Source organism: Colius striatus, chromosome 18 (assembly GCF_028858725.1).
Source record: "Colius striatus isolate bColStr4 chromosome 18, bColStr4.1.hap1, whole genome shotgun sequence".
Classification (NCBI taxonomy): Eukaryota; Metazoa; Chordata; class Aves; order Coliiformes; family Coliidae; genus Colius; species Colius striatus.
The window spans coordinates 2,855,072-2,873,072 of record NC_084776.1 but is presented as its reverse complement, the minus strand read 5'-3'; the positions used below and the strand labels follow the sequence as shown (position 1 = coordinate 2,873,072).

The 18,001-nt window shown below is 54.9% G+C and overlaps 2 protein-coding genes across 8 annotated transcripts in view; one reads left to right on the top strand and one right to left on the bottom strand.

Annotated features, from left to right (window-relative positions):
- Nucleotides 1-1,438: 1,438 nt before the first annotated feature.
- On the bottom strand, nucleotides 1,439-10,348 carry SLC16A6 (solute carrier family 16 member 6). Of its 4 annotated transcripts, none has more exons than XR_009819967.1 (7): nucleotides 9,015-9,439; nucleotides 7,937-8,178; nucleotides 7,192-7,335; nucleotides 6,391-6,519; nucleotides 4,587-5,408; nucleotides 1,939-3,976; nucleotides 1,439-1,583 (listed from the first exon to the last, which is right to left on the bottom strand). XR_009819967.1 is itself a non-coding variant. In XM_062010468.1 (6 exons), the coding sequence occupies exons 2-6, from the start codon at nucleotides 8,169-8,171 to the stop codon at nucleotides 3,738-3,740; spliced, it is 1,569 nt and encodes a 522-aa protein (XP_061866452.1). In that variant the 5' UTR covers nucleotides 8,172-8,178; nucleotides 10,174-10,348; the 3' UTR covers nucleotides 1,439-3,737. The 4 variants fall into 4 exon arrangements, 2 of the variants coding, with proteins under 2 accessions (XP_061866452.1, XP_061866451.1); XR_009819966.1 differs by having other exon boundaries at nucleotides 1,439-2,113; nucleotides 3,244-3,976; XM_062010468.1 differs by lacking the exon at nucleotides 9,015-9,439 and adding an exon at nucleotides 10,174-10,348 and having other exon boundaries at nucleotides 1,439-3,976.
- A 1,881-nt stretch (nucleotides 10,349-12,229) lies between these two features.
- The window catches only part of ARSG (arylsulfatase G), a 32,925-nt gene continuing 27,153 nt past the window's right edge, over nucleotides 12,230-18,001 (top strand). For 2 of the 4 annotated variants that reach the window (XR_009819965.1, XM_062010464.1), the window contains exons 1-3: nucleotides 12,232-12,706; nucleotides 15,812-16,552; nucleotides 17,161-17,348. Coding sequence is in view for 3 of the 4 variants with exons in the window: in XM_062010464.1 (XP_061866448.1) it covers nucleotides 16,323-16,552; nucleotides 17,161-17,348 (418 nt within the window). In the remaining variant the exon portion in view is untranslated. Of the gene's footprint in view, nucleotides 12,707-14,953; nucleotides 15,317-15,811; nucleotides 16,553-17,160; nucleotides 17,349-18,001 lie in introns of those variants that run through there. The other 2 variants (XM_062010466.1, XM_062010465.1) reach the window with 2 other exon arrangements.

Below are 18,001 nucleotides of genomic sequence, written 5' to 3'. Positions count from 1 at the left end.
TGAAGTACCTGATGTTGGCTTATCTAAAAGGAGTGAAACAGAACAAGAGGTTGCCCTTCCTTTTAATTTCAAATGGGAAAATGGTTTTGTTGTGTTTGGTTGGTTTGGGTTGTTTTTAAGACCCCAAAACAACAAACAACTCCACTGTACAGCTTCCTTTCTGCCTCGGAAAGGACAGATACCTACACTCTGAGGGCTTTTTGTCCTTCTGCAAGCTGACCTTGTGCAGTTTCCTTTATTTACATTTGCCTGGCCCTGGCCTCATTGACTACAGCAGTTTATACAACCACTTTCCAGAGGGATACCGGGGCTTGAGAAGTGAGTTCTGACCCATGTTGTCCTTTTATTTACCGGTACTAACTACATCTACAATCCTACCGATTAAAAAGTATTCTTACCCTGTTTTGTTCTGGCCTCTATGCCTTTGTACTAGGAGGACAGAGGAGGTCGTGGGCAATTAATTTAAACCACGTGGGAAAAGTTACTCAAATTTGTTTGTGTTCAGGGAAACATGTGCTAGTGCAACAGTTCCATGTGCTTTGATTGATGGGAACAGTGTACAGCCCTTGTCATCGGTCTGGGGGGATGGTGGTGTGAGGAAGCTGTTGCAAATGTTTGTTGTTCACTGCTGTAGCTGAGCCAGAATGAAATTTGGAGACAGATTAGCTCCTTGGTGTTTGTGTTAAGGCCGTGCCACTTGCATGTGTGATCACCTCTGTTGGAGGACTTTTGCAATCAGAACTACAATGGAAACGAGTTGCTTGGCTCCTGATGATTCCCTCAACAAGTGGTTCATTTGCAAATCTAATGTATGCATGATCTTTGGAATTCAGCAGCATGGCAGCATTACTCCTTGTAGTGCTTGGTGATGTTAGGACTTAGGGGCCAAGCAGGGAAGGGCGTATCTCAGCTGGTGTAAGAAACAAATAAGGTTGGAAGGAAAGAAAATCACCCCTTATCCTGCTATTTTATTGAGTAGCCTGATGTCTGATCCGTGAGCTGCCCAGCCTGGCAGTGGGAAACTGTTCTGCAATTCAGACATGATAAAATAATGACATGATTGCATGCTTCTTGAAGACACGAGGATAATGTTCCTAAGTGCCACCCATTCAGTTACCACTCAGAAGAAAAGGCTCCTTCTAATCAAGCCTTCCTGGCGGAGGGTTTACACAAGTACGCTTGAGGTCAGCACTAATCTCCCAGCTTCCAAGCAACTCCTTTTAAAAGAGCTTAGGATTGCCCAATGGGCAGGATAAACACTGTACTTCAGGCTGAGGAAGTGGCATGTGACAGCCACGCTGTGAGAGCCCTTTGGGGAAGGAAAGCAGGCAACCAAAGCCCAGCACAACACTGTGAGGTGAAGGCTCAGCCTGCCGCCTCCTCCAGAGGTTGTTCCTTTATTTCAAGTGTTAAAAAATAAGGAGAGAGGACGAGAAAAAAAAATCAAGAAAAAATTTATTGCAAATCTCAGTGTTTTAGAGTATTTCCAGAGTCCACTAAGTACGTTACAAACAAATCAGTAAGTCCTGCTTCTGGGTCTTCTGCGCCCGCACACACACTCACTCGCTCCCCTGCTCGTGCCGCTACACAGACAGGAACAGAAACGTACTGTGAGGTCAGTGACAAACGTATTATTTGATCTGTATTGGAAAGTGTAGTAAAAAACAAAACCCAACCCAATAATTAAGTTACAGTAGAACCTCATGAATCTGCAGAACAGGGAGCTTCCACACACACGCACAGCCTCGAGGCCTTATTCCACTTCCAAGCAGAGTTGTAATAGCAAAGTGCTGTAGTGAGGTCTCGTATCACAAAGACTTCAATAACCTTACACTGATAAGTCTACAGAACATTTACCAAAATGCTTGAAGTATCATAAATTAACAATAAATAAAAAGTACATCTTAATGCAACGTCGTTCTTTGTTCATTTACTCACTGAGTCACAAAACTCTAGTTCTCTCTAAGGGGTCTTCCAGTCCTGGGTGCAATGCAGCGAGGTTCTGCTGGCCGTGATAAAGTGCTGAGGCAGAGGAAGGACACGAGACCGCGGGTCTCAGGCAGTGAGGATGAATTGCTCTAGCCACTTGGTTGCAAGAGTGCCCGTTTCTCTTCTTTTTTGGACATCCAAGACAGAAAAAAAAAACAACAAATTGAGCACCTTCCCAAAACAGTTTGTTGGGTTTAAGATTGTCCCACATTTCTATGGCTGGTAATACACAGGTCAGCATAGCAATTAATGCGTGATGCCATTTCCACTTCAATACACAGAAACGTTGGCTTGGTTTTGTCCAAACCAGAACAGACTTGTTTTATTTGTCCCCCTGAGTTGCCTAGAGGCGTTAAGATGCATATAGGTGGGGTAAGCAAGCTTGTGTCACTGTGAGCAGGAATCGCTCCCGTTAAGACTAAATGAACAGCTATGTTGTCTCCTTATCATTCCCTTCATGTCTTCCACGTGCACAGGCTCCAGCTCATTTCTCACTGAAGTCAGCAGCAAAGAAACCCTCTCGCTGACTTCGGGGGAATGGGGAGAGCCAGGGGCCAGGGTAGGGCTCAGGCCAACCACCCTGTGCCCCCAGGGGTGGGGGATGTGGGGAGCAGCCTGCGAGGGGATGAGGAACGTGGGGGTTTCCATGTTCTCTCAGTGAAGGTTTCCGTGTGCACCTGGAAGTGAAGGTTTCGGGTACATTAAGACATACTGTGCCGAATGCTCCCTGCGGGGTGGGCTGGCTGTGGCAGCGCTCGGGGCCACTGACACCAGCTGAGGCCTTATGGAAAGATGATGCTGAATCTGGAGTTTATTCTCTTAATTTTTTTTTTCCTTTTTAAAACAATTGGGTTACCTAAGACCTACCTATTAAAAACAGCTACACTCTATGCTGCAAGAATAAGTCTCCCAACAATTTCCCAAGCTAGCAATATAAGATAGGTATTGAAGACAGTGATGTTAAGAGGGCTTTCCATTATGCAAAAGATGATTTTTCCTCTCCAGTGATTGAAGCTAACCTCCTTGAACAATCTCAGAATAAATTAATAAATACTAGTTAAATTAGAAACAGTACATCAGATCTGCCTAGCAATGGAAAACAGTTCTAAGGATACCCATTGGGAGAAGAAAAATTATCTTATATGTGCAGTAATAACTGGCCATAAAGACATATGGAGCCTCCAATTTCCCAGCATTTGTGACATTCAAGTTAATTAGAAGAACATTATCAATGGTTTAAGTCTGCTATCTCACCTAATCTCCTCCTCAAATCTAAAACATAAGTCCATATTCTTCCAGATGAAGATTCAGTTGGATACGGGTGGTGTTGCCAAACATTCATCTCCAGTCTGTATCATTGTTTTCTTGCCTGGCAGAAATTGCAGTAGGGGATGGATGGGGACAGTCAGAGGCTGAGCTGCTTCTGCTGTTGCCATTCTCAGTTTTTTATCTGGGATCAAACCTTTAGGTGTTGCTTCTTACGAGGAAAGCAGGAGTGTGCATCCTATCTTCATGCTAGATAGAAGTTATGTGGCTATCTGTATTTTCTATGGAGCTTTTTCATTGTTGGTTAAAAAAAAAAAAGATCTTCCTAAGAATTAAAAACACAAAAGAAGTTGTTGGTGGCAAGTGTTCACATTTAAAACTTCACATTCCCTTTCGAATGCTGTTCTAGAACGTGGAGCAGAGATGACACTTTTCCTAGTTTTACGCCGAGGACATTAGATGGAGAGAGGACAGGGTGGCTTTTATGCCACACGCTCAGAGGCTTTTCCTGAATTTTCTGCTTTTCCAATATCCATATCAATAAAATCATCTGGCAAGTCTGACACAACCCCCGCCGTCCTCTCCACACACCGCTGCCGGCGCTGGCACAGCCCAACCTTGCACGGCCTCACCAGGGACAGGAACACAGAAGCCAGGAGCACGCCAGCGGCACAGGAGTAAAAGGCTGAGCTGTAGTTCTTTGTCGTATCCACTAAGACACCTGCAGAAAACACATTTACAGCAGTTAGCCACGACCCACTCTCCCTCTCCCCTCCATCCCTCCTGTAAGATCCAAGTACCACTGCGTCATTTTATCTGCCATCGAGAGATGCTCAGTGAAAAACAGATGCTACCTTGAGAAAAGTACAAACACTGCGTTCTGGGCTACGTGGTGTCATCTTCAGGCAAGTCAGAACCTTCCGGGCTCGGCATCCCCGCAGTGCCAGAGATGCATCAAGCATCTGTGTCGCGGGAGGGACTTCACCTCTCTGCAGCGTGTGGTGGAAACAGATGCCCAGCACAAGCAATGTGTTTCTGCCGCGCGCTAGAGCCTGAAGTGGTGCCAGTTTTAGGTTTCTGACAGGATCAGGGTAGCGCTGCAGTATTTCTCTTCACTCTGAGGTTCCTCAGTGGCGACTGCCTCATCTGGGGGACTCTGCAGAGCTGCATTGCAGCAGCCTTCTGGCTCAGAGAGCCTCCTAATAGTAGTTGCAGGGCTTTTAGGATAGTACGATGCTTAGCAGTGCCAGAACGCTTTCTAGACAGGTACCAGCACCAAGAGCTCTCAAACACACCAAAAAACCCCCACAGGTGAAAAGTCTTCGAGTTACCTGCAAGGGGTGGTCCAGCCAACCCAGCTAAGCTTTGAATGAAGACGTAGACTCCGGCTGCAGAAGACAGCTTTGCGATGCCAACCACGTCGTCTTCTGCCAGGAGGGGAATGTGTGTGCCCGCCACCGTCCCCAGCATGAACCCAAAAAACACGCTGCATGCCATCAAGCCGCAGAACCCGGAGGCAAAAGGGAAGGCAAACAACGCTAGAGACAGCAGGACGACGCAGATGAGTTCGATGTAGATCTTGCGGATGGGCTGCTTGTTGAGAACCCAGCCAGCTGAAATTCTTCCAAAGACCTCAGCGATGGCCATGGCCGACAGGATGTATGCGGAGTGGTCTTTGCTGATGCCGAGGCTGAGGCTCAGGGGAATGATGTAGAGAGAGGGAGCGAAGAAGCCCAGGGTAGCAAAGAGGCCAAAGAGTGCATAACAGATAAAGCTATAGCTTTTCATCACAGAAAAGTCCAGTAGTTTGGTTTTTGGTTCTGGAGGGGTGCTGTTCTTCTCAGCAAGTATCTGTACGTGTTCCTTTGGTTCTTCACTTTTCGGCTCTGCTTTGGTGTTTCCAGGCACATTTTTGGGTGAGGTAGTTATTTCGACTCCTGAGTCTATGGACTCTATTGAGGTGCGTGTTTGCTCGTTTTCAAGCATGTACTTTGTCTCCGTGGGCTCTTCCGGAGGCTGCGCCTTCGCTTCTTCCTGCGCTTGGATGATGATGGGTTGCAGGAGGGACCCGCAGATGACGATGCCCAGCTGCAGCACCCCGACAAAAAGGAGGCTGTATCTCCAGCCAATCTGCTCCTTCAAAGCAGTAATTGCTGAGGGAAGAGGGCAGAAAAAGAAGAAGAAAGTATAACTAGAAAAGCCTGTAGTTGTACCCAGGAGCTCTATGAATTTACAGCTAGGGGTGTAACTGGGGCTCCAGGACTGGAGGGTCCCAAGCACCTCAGCTCCTGCAGAGGCTGGGCGTGAGTCCCTCCTGGTCCATCCTGCCCAGGGCCACCCAGGGGCCTGACACCCACATTCCTCCCATCAGCTGCAGCAGACAAGAGCTAGACCTGGCATTTAGCATCTGGCTAGCAAAAGGTACCCTCTAGGGAGCCACTTTTGAGGTCTCAGTGAGTTTGGGATGCACAAGGATGAAGGTGGTGTTATTTATAGCGAATGAGAGCAAACCCAACATTCAAGCTTCCTCTCTCAGCTCACCCCACCCTGAAACCAGCTACTAGAGGAAGTGTCTCAGCTGTACTCAAAGGGGCATGCCACTGCTCAATCACAAGCCTTCACTTGTAATCAAAGCTGCTTTGCAACGGGTATTAGCTGAAAGCAAGTGTGCCCAGCAGCTCACTTGACAGGTGCTGACAGCACAGGGACAGGTCTGCAAAAGGCTGGAGCAGTTTGGCAGCCCATGCTAAGCACAAGCCCATTAACCTTTAGGAACAGTTATGTGTACTGTATGTCTTCTAAATAACTGAACTTTCTGGGTCTTATTTTTAGCCTGGTAGATCTATATAGGGAACCCAGCGGGCTGTTTATCAGCGAGGCACGTCCTGCTCTGGCAGGCAATGCTGAGGAGGCTCAGACATCCTCAGACCAGCCTTTAGGATTACTTGTAACTTTGCCTGCAGGGCACGAGTGCCACGGGCACATTGAGCAACCACATGTGGACTTTAGCAGCTCAGGGGAAGGTCCACGAGCACCAGCTCAGCACTGATGGCTCCACTTTGCTTGGGGAAAGGGCCTGGAGCAGCAGTGTGCTTTAGGCGTGCAGGTGTGAACAAGAGCTTTTGGGCACTGTACCTGGTGCAAAGGAGAAGATGGCGAAACACTCCCCGGTAGATGCCACTGCTGTGACCAGTGAACGCCTTTTGTCAAAGTACTGTGATAAAATGGTGACAGTCGGGAGGAAAGTGAGGCAGTATCCAAGGCCTGTGAATAAATGCCAAAAATTGCCATAACAACAAGTAAAGGAGAGGGAAACACCGATGCAACACCAACTCAGCAAGTCACCCTGGAAAAAAATCATTGGGGAAAGCAGACTGTTATTTTGTTTTAAATTGGATGGGGGGAAAAGAAAAAAAAACAGAGAAAAGAACAAGACCCAACCTCCCAAATCTGCTAGATAATGCCTTCTGCTCCCCAACAGCCAGCAAGGCCCATCTGCCTAAAGAGTTTGAGCCTGTAGCAACTGCTGTCCTAAGCAAGGCAAGCTCGTGGTGGGGGTGTGAGCAGGACACACATCCAGGCCAGACTGGAGAGGGGGGAAAGGATCAGAAAAGAGAGAGATAGAGGTGAGAGGATTTGACCTCGTGAGCAGCTTTCATCAGTCATTGGAAGCAACGAGTACAGCTGCACCAGCGCAGCGGTCTGCAGGAGCAAGTCCCAGCGTGGTCCCCAGGGTGGCACAGGACAGAAAGCCAAGCCTTGAGCCCAGGTCCTCACCTCTACCAGGAGGGTGAGGACAGCTCAGCAAGGGCAAGAACGTTTCTCAAGCGCTCCCCGTGTCGTGAGGAGTGAAGCCCCCCTGGCCAGAGCTGCGCTTGCAGGAAGCCGCAGGAGAGAGCGGGGAGTGTTTGGAGGTTCAGGAGCAGGAGCACTCACCAGAGATGACACCAATGGTGACGTACATGTCCACCACAGTGCGGGCAAAGGCCGCGATGACCATGCCGGTGCTGATCAGCACCCCTCCGGCCATCACCACCAGACGGTGGCCAAAGCGGTTGCTGAGGACCGTCGACAGAGGAGCTGGATGGGCAGGAGAGGAAGAGAGCCGTGGTCAGCACCCAAATCAGCAACCCCACCAGCTGCCACCTCCTTCAGAGCCTCTCTAAGTACCCCTGGCCATGTCCCTGTGACATGCCACCTCCACTGCCACCCAGGGCATCATCCCAGAGCCGTCCCTGCACAGCTCACGGCATTCAGGAGGTGCTAAAAACATCGTCAGAAGAGACCAAATCAAACGCGTGGCAGCGTGGGACAAACTTCTAGCAACACCCACAGGCACCACTGGACCTCAGCAAGGCTCAAGTTATTTCTAATCCTTTTCACTACAGAGTTAGTTTTCCAAACTCTTGTTTTCAGCCCTTGCTGACGTGAGCTCAACAGCCAGGCGAGGCTCAAGGACACGGACCATGTCCCTGTACCACACACAAGGCCGTAAGCCAGGGCTCAAAGGGATTGCCAGGACAAGATAGACATTTCTTGGTACTTCAGGAGCACGTGGGCTCTGGGCTTTATGGCTGCAGTTTATAACAGAGCCATCAAGAGAGGCAAAAGTCACAGGTAGCGGGTCCCTGTATGCTGAGTCAGCAGCACGCCTCCTCCTTGCACTCCCAGTGTCTCGTACCTGTGAAGGCCTGGACAAACACACAGATGGATATTATCCATGATATCCTGCTGTTGGTTTCATCAAAGGTTTCCATCAGGTCGTTAAAGAAGACACCAAATGATTTGAGAATGCCATAAGTTAGAGCTTCCACAAAGAAAAAAGCAAAAGCAATTGTCCAACCCCATCCTCCGTCAGGCACTTTAGTATAAACATTTGGAGCTAAGCACGACATCTTTTCAGCTTTGACCGTCATTTTTGATCTGGAAAAGAGGAGAGAAAGAGCCAGGTGTCAGTTTAAGATGAATTTTGCTGAAAGAGCCATGGACTGACAGCTGTAACCTCCCTAAGGCACTGCCGGCCGGTCCCCGTGCTGCAGAGGGATGAGATGCAGGGCTTGGGCTGAAGTTTCTGCCTCTCACCCCTCGGTGCTCACGCCCTTTGAGCCCAGGAGCAGGAACTCTCCGCTCAGCAGGCGGCTGAGCTGTTCCGTCAGCAAAGCCCAGCAGCTGGGAGCTGTCGCCTGCGCTTCGCTGCGTGGGGGCGGATGGATGTGGTTCTTGAAGGATCCACCGCGGGACCCAGTGAGGGCTGGTGGAGCTGCAGGAGCTCCCCAGAACACCCTTCCTCTCCTGCTGCACCCTCCTGCCTTGCCCGGGGCGCTTGGTGACACCTCAGGACCACCCACTTGCTCTGCATTTGGTCAATGATACAACCCAGCACCGCAGCCCGCGGCATCCCGAACCCACTGAGCAGCCACTGGCACTCGGGGTGATGGTGACTGCTCCGGAGCCTGCCCGTTCCCCAAAATGGCTGCTCCAGGGCTGCCGAGCCCCAGGGCCTTACGGGGTGATGTTGCTGGCAGGGAGCCTGGCAGCAGGGGATGGAGACACCTCCCTGCCACCCTGCAGCCCCCAGGTCACTAAGCACAGCAGGAGGCTGCAGCCCCACAGGGTGCCAGGGGGCTGGAGGAGGACACCCCGTCAGACACTGGGGGGATCTCCCCAGCCCGGCTCCGCGTCCCCCGGCGGCCGTGGGTGCCGCAGGGGCGGTTTTGTCCCTTCACGGGGCTCCTCGCCAAACGCCAGCGCTGCCACACCTGCGCACGGGCCGCTGGCGGGGTCAGGCCCTGACGCCGGCTGACAGGAGCCACGCCGGGCTGGGACTGCGAGGTGGCCGTGGGCACTCGCGTCCTCGCTCCCCCGGCCCCGCGGTGTCCCGGGCACGGCGTGAACCTGCGATCGTGCGGACGCGTTTCCTTCCCGCGCCGCCGGCCCCGGCAGCCACCGGGCATTTCCCTCCTCCATTTTATACTACACAGCATCGGCACGACTTTCTCGGCAGAGGAAGCCCAAGTGGCTCCGGCAACGTTTCCTCATCCCACTGGGGAACTTCTCACGGAGGAACAGGCGAGTGCGTGCGCGGCGCCACCGGCACCCACCGGCAGCCCCACGGGAGCCCGGCTGGGCTGGGGGATGCAGGAGCGCATCCGAGGGATCCCCCTGAGCGGGGCAAGGCGGGTCTCAGCACCCCGCTGACCCCTCTGCGGTGCTGCACAGTGGGTCCAGGCTGGTGCACAGCTCCCTCGGGGGCTTCGCAGCCGAGGGATGGAGCGAGGCGTGGGCTCCAGCATCCCTCGGGGCGCTGCCTGCACCCAGGCTGTGCTGCAGCCGCGGGCCGGGCGGGGGGCACAGGCAGGACCACCGCCGTGTGCCCAGGCGGGAGTTGAGCCGCTGCCCAAACTTTGTGGGAAGTGCCTGAATACCCCCCGAGAGAGGCAACGGGGCTGCAGTGAATCCCTGTGTCACTCCACGAGGAACGGCGGGGGGAGATGCGATTAGAAGGAAACACGCTATTGGAAGCAGTAAAAAAAGAGAAAAAACGAGAAAACCCCCCAGCGCAAAGCTTGGCGCACATTATGGACACTTCAGAGAAATTACGATGGCGGGGGAAGGAGGGGATAAAAAAGAAAATGCCAGAGCCGAGGGGCTCGGTGTCCCCCCCCTCCGCCTTCCCTGCATCACTTTCCCAACATTTGAGACCTGATTTCTGCATCGCCACCGCCGCACCAGCTCCGCGGCGAGCGCCGGGGCCGCCGGCTAAAAATAAAGAGCTGCGGGGAAAAGGAAAAAATGGAGAAAAAAAAAAAGGAGGGTGGAGGAAACAATAATAATAATAATGATGATAATGATGAAAAAAATGAAACGGCAGACAAAGCCCTCCCCTCCCCCGGAGTCCTCGGGCGGGAGCCCACTCACCGGGCGGCGCTGGCTGCTGCGGCGGGGCTAGGGGCTGCCCATGGCCGGGGCTGGGCGAGCAGGCGGGCGGGCGAGCCTCGGCGGCGGGGCGGCGAGAAGAGGCGGCCCCGCTGCCCGCCGGCCTCCGGCCGCTGCTGCTCCCGCTGCCCGCGCCGGCGGCTGCTCTGCGCTCGCTCCCGGCCCCTTTATATACCGGCTGGAGCCGGTCTCCGCCGGTGGCTCCGCAGCGCCATGTGCGCCGGGCCCGGCTCGCCCCAGCCCCAGCGCCGGCACCGCGTGTGCGGCGGAGGGGGCGGCGCTGGCGGCGGGGGACCGCGGCCCCCCTCCTCCCTCCCCCCCGCCCCCGGGACGGCCCCGGCCACGGCGCTTCCCCGCCCCGGGCCGGCACCTGCCGGAGCGGCCGCCCGCGCCCCCCGCCCGCGCTGCGGTCCCCGCTGCGGCCCCCGCTGCCCCGGGCCCGGCCGGGCTGGCGGCGCCGGGCGCGGCAGGTCCCCGCCGGCCCCACCGAGCGCTGCGGGGGTCGTGTGGCGGAGGGGAGGGGGGAGCGAAGAGGTCTGTCGGGGCAAAGGACTGGGGCAAAGGGGGTGGGCGCTGCCCTCGGAGGGGCTCAGTTTGGGTCCCCGCATCCCCAGGCCATGGTGGGGCTCTGAGAGCCCAATCCAGTTTGGTGCTGAGCATGATCTGAGGGGCTGGAGCGTGTCTTAGGGATGGGCAATGGAGCTGAGGAAGAGTTGAGGAGTGGCTGGATTTACTCTGGAGAATAGGTGACTCAGGGGAGACAGGAGCACTCTGCAGCTCCCTGACCTGAGGCTGCAGTGAGCTGGGGGCCGATCTCTTAGGTAACAAGTGACAGAACAAGAGGAAACAGCCTCAAGTTGCTCCAGGGGAGGTTGAGATTGGAGCTGAGGCAGAGCTGTTTCCCTGAGAGGGGTGTCAGCCCCTGTGCCAGGCTGCCCAGGGAGCTGAGGCAGTGCCCAGCCCTGGAGGGATCCCAAAGCCGTGGGGCTGAGGTGCTGAGGGTCGTGGCTCAGTGGTGGGCTTGGCAGGGGGAGAGGAGGGCTTGGGCTCGATGATCTTAGGAGTCTTTTCCAACCAAAGCAATTCCTCTCTCAGGAGAGACAGGAGCACTCTCTGCAGTGCCAAACTTTTGAGCCCTTAGCTTGCAGAAAAGGCCTTGATCTCCTCATGGGAAAGCGATGAGATGATGTGGGAGCAAAGGATATTGTTATGCACTTTAGGCCCTTTGGGCAAGGTGTCTGGGAGCAGGCTGCCCACTCCCCCCTCACCCCACAGCAGTGGGATGCAGCGCTGGGAGCATCCTGGGTTCAGGCTGGCGGTGTTTCGGGCAGCTGCTGTCCCGTTTGCTGTGCAGGGTGATGAAGATGGGACAGGATCCACTGGGATGGGGCTGAGCACACCCCAAAGAAAGCCTTGTGCTTTCTGAGGAGGCAGCATGTGCTCATCCATTCCACTGTCCAGCACAACAGGCAGCACATGTTTCACTTTTAGGGGAAACCATCTCCCTTGTGTGGGGAGCTAAAGAAGCAGCAGTTTGTGCATCAAACTGGAAGGAGGCGAGACCGACTCACCACCTGTATGGATGGGGAGGAAAGGCACAGAGAGCACAGGGCAGGGGCTCTTCCTGCACCCAGCAGTGCCCACAAAGGAGGATGGAGCTAAAGCAATGGATGCTTTAGGGTTTCCCCAAAAATACCCTGAAACAAGTAAAGAAAAGGGAAAGACCTGACAGCTCCGTGTTTCCTGTGCCATGGCCGCTGCTGCCTCAATGCGCTGGGGCGGGCACATGCTGCCAGAGAGGTTGTGGAGCTTCACACCATCCCTCAGGACTTGTGGGCAAGTGACCTCTGAGCCTGCCCTCCCTTGCTGGCCCGGCACCTCACCACAGTGTGCTAGGCTGAAATGGAACCTGGACAATTTCGGTTTGTACCCCTGGAATGTCTACGCAGGTTAAAATGTCCCTTCGGTGCCTCACCGTCAGCAGGGACTGCTGTGTTTGCTTTGGCCAGAGTCCCTTGGTTCTGCTTTTGGGATGTCACAATGGGAGTTGTGACGGGGTGGTGCAGGTGGGCGTAGTGGGCAACGGGGGGGCAAAACCCTGAATGAGGCAAATCAGCTCCTGCTTTGGCTGGGTGACATTGGGAAAGCTGCTGCTGGCTCCTCATGGCAGTGCTAGTCCAACAGCCACTGCCTCCAGCGAGATGCTGCAGGTCTTGCCCTCGCAGGGAGGTTTTAGCAGCTTCACCTCTCTCAGTCCTGTCCTAAACAACCCTCAAATCCAGGCACTGGGCCGTGGGGAGCCATGGGGACTGTGCCCTGTGTGTCCTCCACAGCCTCACATTGCCCTGTCCTGCAGGAAACGCCTTTCCCCGTGGGGTTCTGCCTTTCAGATAAAGGGCAGCCACCTCCTCTGGCCTCCAGGAGCAGATACCCCGTTACACAAGCCTTTCCTTGAGAATGGTCGCCCTCCCCAGCTGTAATTCTTCCTGGCAGTGGTTATGGGACAACAAAAGAGGTTTGTGCCTCCAGGGGAGAAATGAGAATGCAAATATCTTTGGCATGAAAAAACAAAGGCAATTTACTCCTTGGTATTTCTTGTCAGTGCTTTGCATCTGTGTCTGCTTCACCTTCTCATTCCTTTGCTTTGGGCTTTCCAAGTGCAACAAGGCATCAGGGAGCGATGGGGGCTGGCGAGGCCCCTTGGGAGGGACAGGGCTCCTGGTAAAATCCTTTTGCCCCCCCATATAGTTAGCCCACTTTGGAGGGATTTCCTCTGCTGCAGCTTGGCCTCGGAGAGGGCTTGGCTGTGTGTTGCCAGGACGCACATCCAACACAAGTCCGTCCGTGCCCGGCAGCGGCTCCCACCAGGACCTGCTCCTGCATCTTCCTGGGGACTTCTGCCCTGCTGGTGGCCCAGGCGCGTGGCTGGGGTTTGAGGGCTCTGTAACCCATAGAGAAGGAGAGTGAGAGTCCTGTCAGTGAGCATAAATCAGCCAGGAGCTGGGAAACAGGGCGGGCTGCAAAGAGAAAGGGAGCGCGGGCCCCTGCCTTCTGCGGCCGGATGGCTCAGGGACTTCCAGTTCACTTCTTGTGCCGGGGTTTGCCCAGCCCTGCTCGGCATGTGTAATGTTTGCTCTGAAAGACCCGGCCGTTAGATGGGTGAAAAACATTCTCCTGTCTCAGGACCTGGCAGCAATCCTAGCAGATCTGCAGAAGTATGTTTTTGTCGGTGCTGCTGATTCTGTTAAGGGAACTAGCATAAACTATTCCAGTAGGAAACCTTTTCCTGGAATAAAGTCTTGACTGTGTTCAGAGCATTGTCAGGACGGTTGTACCGGGAACAGAGCTGTGCTGGTAAACAGGCCGGGACCGCAGCGGCCTGGCGGGGCGGGCGCAGAGCTCGTGCAGGCCCTGCCCCACGGAGAAGCTCCTCACAAGGCACCTGCTGCCCACGGCTGTGCTGGAAGAGTCAAACCTGTGTGTGCTTACTTTGCAATCAAAACATGGATTATTTTGTGGGGTTTTTCTCTTTCTCCCCTGCCATGAAATCTGTGTTTCGGGTGGGATTTGGCACCGTCCGTCCCCTCCGGGCTGCAGCTGGGCATCCTGGCCAGGGCCACGAGCCACAGCATGGGCTCACGTCCCCAGCGCTGCATCACTCGGCAGCCGTGGGGTCAGCATAGTGCTGCAGCCATCGCTTCTGCTTCAGCCTCAGTTTCCCTGCCCCAGCTGGCACGAGGGGCGACACTGAGAGCCTGCAGGGTGGTCCTGGGATAACAGCGAGTGCCCACTCCGCTTTGAATCTCTCATCCCTCGCTGTGCCCTTATCTCCCTGCTCCTCACAGCCTGGGGCTGCCCCATGGGGCTTTTGGCAGGAGAGCAGGGTTGCTGGTGTGAGTTTGGGCCGGAGATCAGAGCTGTGACACCTCGGGTGGGGTGTGGGCCGTGGCACAGCTTGGCGCAGCCAGCCCTGCTTCAAAGGGCCGCAGGTTTTTCCGGGCTCCTGCTGCTGTTTTGCTCTCCAGGCAGGCGTGAAAATGTGAAAGAATGTGAAAAATGTGAAAATGATCGTGCTGGCCCCAAGATTTGTAAACTTCTGGTTAATGTGTAATAAATACATGACAGATATTCCCAGTGCTGACTGCGCAGCCAGTGGTGGTACAGCCAGCAGTGGCATCCCCCAGCCAAGGAGCCATCTCCCCTCCCCTGGGCCAGCCCTGGGGTGTCCTGGTTGGAGAAAACTTGAGGGCTTTTCTAAACTGGTTTATCTGGTTCCGACCTATCCCAAATCTTTCTGCCAACTGCCTTGTCTGGCTTGCAGAAGTGTGCTTTTATTGGTTTGATTCTGCCCTGGTACAAGGTGTGTGCTGTGGGGCCTGGCTGCACGGCATCCGGGCCCTGCCATGCTGGTGGTGAGTAGCGTGGAGCTGGTGCTCTGGAGGCTTTGGTTCCTGGTGTGATCCTGCCCAGGTAGCTCATCAGGCTGCAACCACCGGTGCAGCATTTCCTACTTGGCACGAAGCGAGGTGCCGCAACAGCAACCACGTTCCCACTAGAGTCAGCCCGGGGGAATCTCTTCTGAGTCACTTATTTTGTTGGAAAAAGCAGCTAAAGGATGGTCCTTCAGCTCCAGCTGTTGTGATGTGATAGGGGAGCAGAGGTGCTGCTGGAGTGTGGGGTGAGCAGGGGCTGGTCCCAGAGAGCGTCCCCACGACAGCCCTGTGAGGGCAGAGCCGGCGCAGCCCGGGAACTGCAGATAAGAAGGGTCAGAGAGGTGCCTCTGCCAAGGAGCTCAGAGGAGAACACACTGGAGCTGATGCCAAAGGACAGCCTCGTGCTCCACTGAGCTTTGGTCCTGCTGTGGACCAGGACAGTTCTGCAGGAGTCTGGCAAGAGCCTCGCCAGCATGTCCCACCTTCCACGGGCCGTGTTCCACCTCTCCTTCAAACGGCCTCTGAGCACCAGAGATCAGCAAGTTTTGTCTGACTAACGCATAAATTTCAGCTCTGGGTGACTTTCCCCTGTAATTTAGAGAGAAGAGAGTGTCCTTTGAAAACAGTTTTGATTGTTTTTGTTAGCCGTGTCATCCTGGCAGCCCTCCCCAGAGCAGATGGAAAGGCCGGAGGTTTGTGGGTGAAGGTGGCTTTGGCTCCTTTGGGCTCTGCTTGTTTTCCCTGGGTGGCTGCAGGTGCTGATGGGGGGTTCCCAGTGCAATGTTGTGTGGTGAAAGGCCACCCCCTAGGATCAGATGGGGGTCTGTCATGGTGCTGCATGGACAATGCTCTGAGAGGCTGAGTCTCAGCACAGGGACCTTGCTCAGCCTGGTGAAGGGGCCCAGGAGCTGCTGGATGCCAGTGAAGGTGCTGGAGAGTGGGAATGGTTGGTGTGGCTTCCTGGGAAGGGTGAGCACCCCCTTAGGCGTGGCTCAGCTGGGATGGTTACACAGGGCTCAGCTGAACTTTACCCCTTTAATTTTCCCCCCAACCAACTCCAGTGCTGAGGGATCTCCTGCTCCATTGCCTCGCAGGGAGCTCCAGCCAGAGAGCTGAGACTCAGGTCACCAGGCTGGGTGCAGGAGGGCTCTGGCAGACTCTGATCACCTCTTGTTTCTGTTGCACAGGGGATGCTGTGGTCCTGTGAGGTGAAGGACGGACTGACGGTCACCAGCAGAGCCACAGCAGTTATTTATCTGCCTCAAGGAAGAGAAAGCAGAGCTTTGGAGAGCTGAGGAGTGTGTTCTGTTGGGAAAGAGCTGTGTGTCAGACACAAACATCCCCCCAGCTGTGGCGAGGGGAGAGAAAGGAGCCGCTGCCACGGATCGAGCCCACTTCAGCACCTCTTTGGTTTGGTGTCTAGTTGGATATTTACCAGGAAGGAAGGAAGGTTAAAAATAGGGTGACAGTGACTTCAAAGGGTGGTTTTGACTTCTAAGAATAACACCTTTGCTGGTGCCAATCTCAGGGATATCTGCTGTGCCTGGGTGTGAAAGGCACAGGCGTTGCAAGCTTGGTCAGTAGCCACAGGGACAAACCCAGCCCCAGCCCGTTGCTCTCGAGCTGCTGTTGCTGTGAGGGCTTGTGAAGCACCCACAGGGACACAGCAGGGAGAGCCTGGCGAAGGCAAAGCTGCCCATGCTCCAGCCTGGCAGGGTGGGGATGTGGTCCATGGAGACTCCCTTCCCACGGGCGATGCTGGTGCTCATCGCGGTGCTGGTGGGGCTCTCAGGGCCCTGTGCAGCACGTGGGCAGCCCAACTTCATTGTCATCCTGGCAGATGATGTGGGCTGGGGGGATCTGGGGGCCAACTGGGCAGAGACGAAGGAGACGCCGCATTTGGATGAGTTGGCTGCTGAAGGGACAAGGTAACGTCTGTCTGTCCCCCCTCTGTCTCCCTCTAAGCATCCAGTTGTGAGGGTTGGTCTCTGCTCCCCAATAACAAGTGATAAGACATGAGGAAGCAGCCTCAGGTTGCCCCAGGGGAGGTTGAGGTTGGAGCTGAGGCAGAACTGTTCCCCTGAGAGGGGTGTCAGCCCCTGTGCCAGGCTGCCCAGGGAGCTGGGGGAGTGCCCAGCCCTGGAGGGATCCCAAAGCCGTGGGGCTGAGGTGCTGAGGGACAGGGGTTAGTGGTGGGCTGGGCAGGGTGAGAGGAGGGCTTGGGCTCCAGAACCTTAAAGGGCTGCTCCAAGGCAAATGATTGTGTGATCCCTGGTTACTCTGTCTGCAGCAAAGGGGGAAATTACTGCCATGGGACTGGGAGGCAAAGGGCTTTCATTAATATGGGTTTGGGTAGATGGGGAGAGCAGCCTGATCCCTTTACCATGGGATGCACATTCATCTGTGCCCAGTGGGATGTATCTTCATCTCTCACTCCACATGCTCACCCCTGGGATGTGTGCAGGGGAGCAGGGAGGGATGGGGCAGCCTTAGACCGTGTAAGAGTTTGTGAGCAAAGGCTCCTTTCCTTTTCTAGGTTTGTGGATTTCCACTCAGCTGCATCCACCTGCTCCCCATCCCGCGCCTCTCTGCTCACGGGGCGCCTGGGTGCACGCAATGGGGTGACCCACAACTTCGCCATCAGCTCAGTGGGCGGCCTCCCCCTCAACGAGAGCACCCTGGCCGAGGTGCTGCGGCACGCCGGGTACAGCACCGCGGCCATAGGTACCGGCACCGTGCCCAGGGGCAGCTGGGGGTGAGGGGGATGAAGATGCCCATGTCCAGAAGATGCCCAGCTCTGGGGAGCTGGGTGAAAAGCTGGCAGTCAGCCTCTAAAATATCAGATGGGAGACACTTTGCTCATCCCCCCTTGGACTTGGCAGCCCCAGGTTTAAATGCTGCATTCCCAGGCACACGGTGCTGCCTGACATGCAGGCCTGCCCTAGTTCTCCATCTCAGCTCTAATTGCTTCACCTCACAAGGAATGTGTTGGCTTTCCCTTAGCAAACATGGCTGTGCACAGCAGCTCCCACACCGGAGTGAGGCCACTGGTGCCAGCATGGTGGGTGCCACTGGCGCCGTGGGCACCTTCCTCTCACCACGGGTGTACCCCCCTGCCAGCACAAGCCCCTGCTGGTAGCAAACCCTTTGCACCTGCAGCTCCTGCTGCTTGCACACATTGTGCTGGCAGAAAAGCCCTTGGTTTCTACCTTCCCCCGTAGTTTTTGTGGTTCTCCCTCTTGGATTGACACATTCAGTGGGAGCAAGCACGTGCTGGAGCTCAGGGGATGAAACTGCCTGCTGGGGAAGGGTTAGAAACTTGTCTCCTCCAAACACAAACGCATGAAAGAGCCTTTTAAGGCTGGGAACAGTCCATT

Bases quoted from the DNA above. Each gene is read 5' to 3' on its own strand.
- SLC16A6 (XM_062010468.1), bottom strand. From the start codon at position 8,171: ATGACGGTCAAAGCTGAAAAGATGTCGTGCTTAGCTCCAAATGTTTAT. The intron at 7,336-7,936 runs GTACGAGACACT...CTGCCCATCCAG, and splicing joins GTTTGTCCAGGCCTTCACAG to CTCCTCTGTCGACGGTCCTC. The intron at 5,409-6,390 runs GTACAGTGCCCA...CTCTTCCCTCAG, and splicing joins CATCTTCTCCTTTGCACCAG to CAATTACTGCTTTGAAGGAG.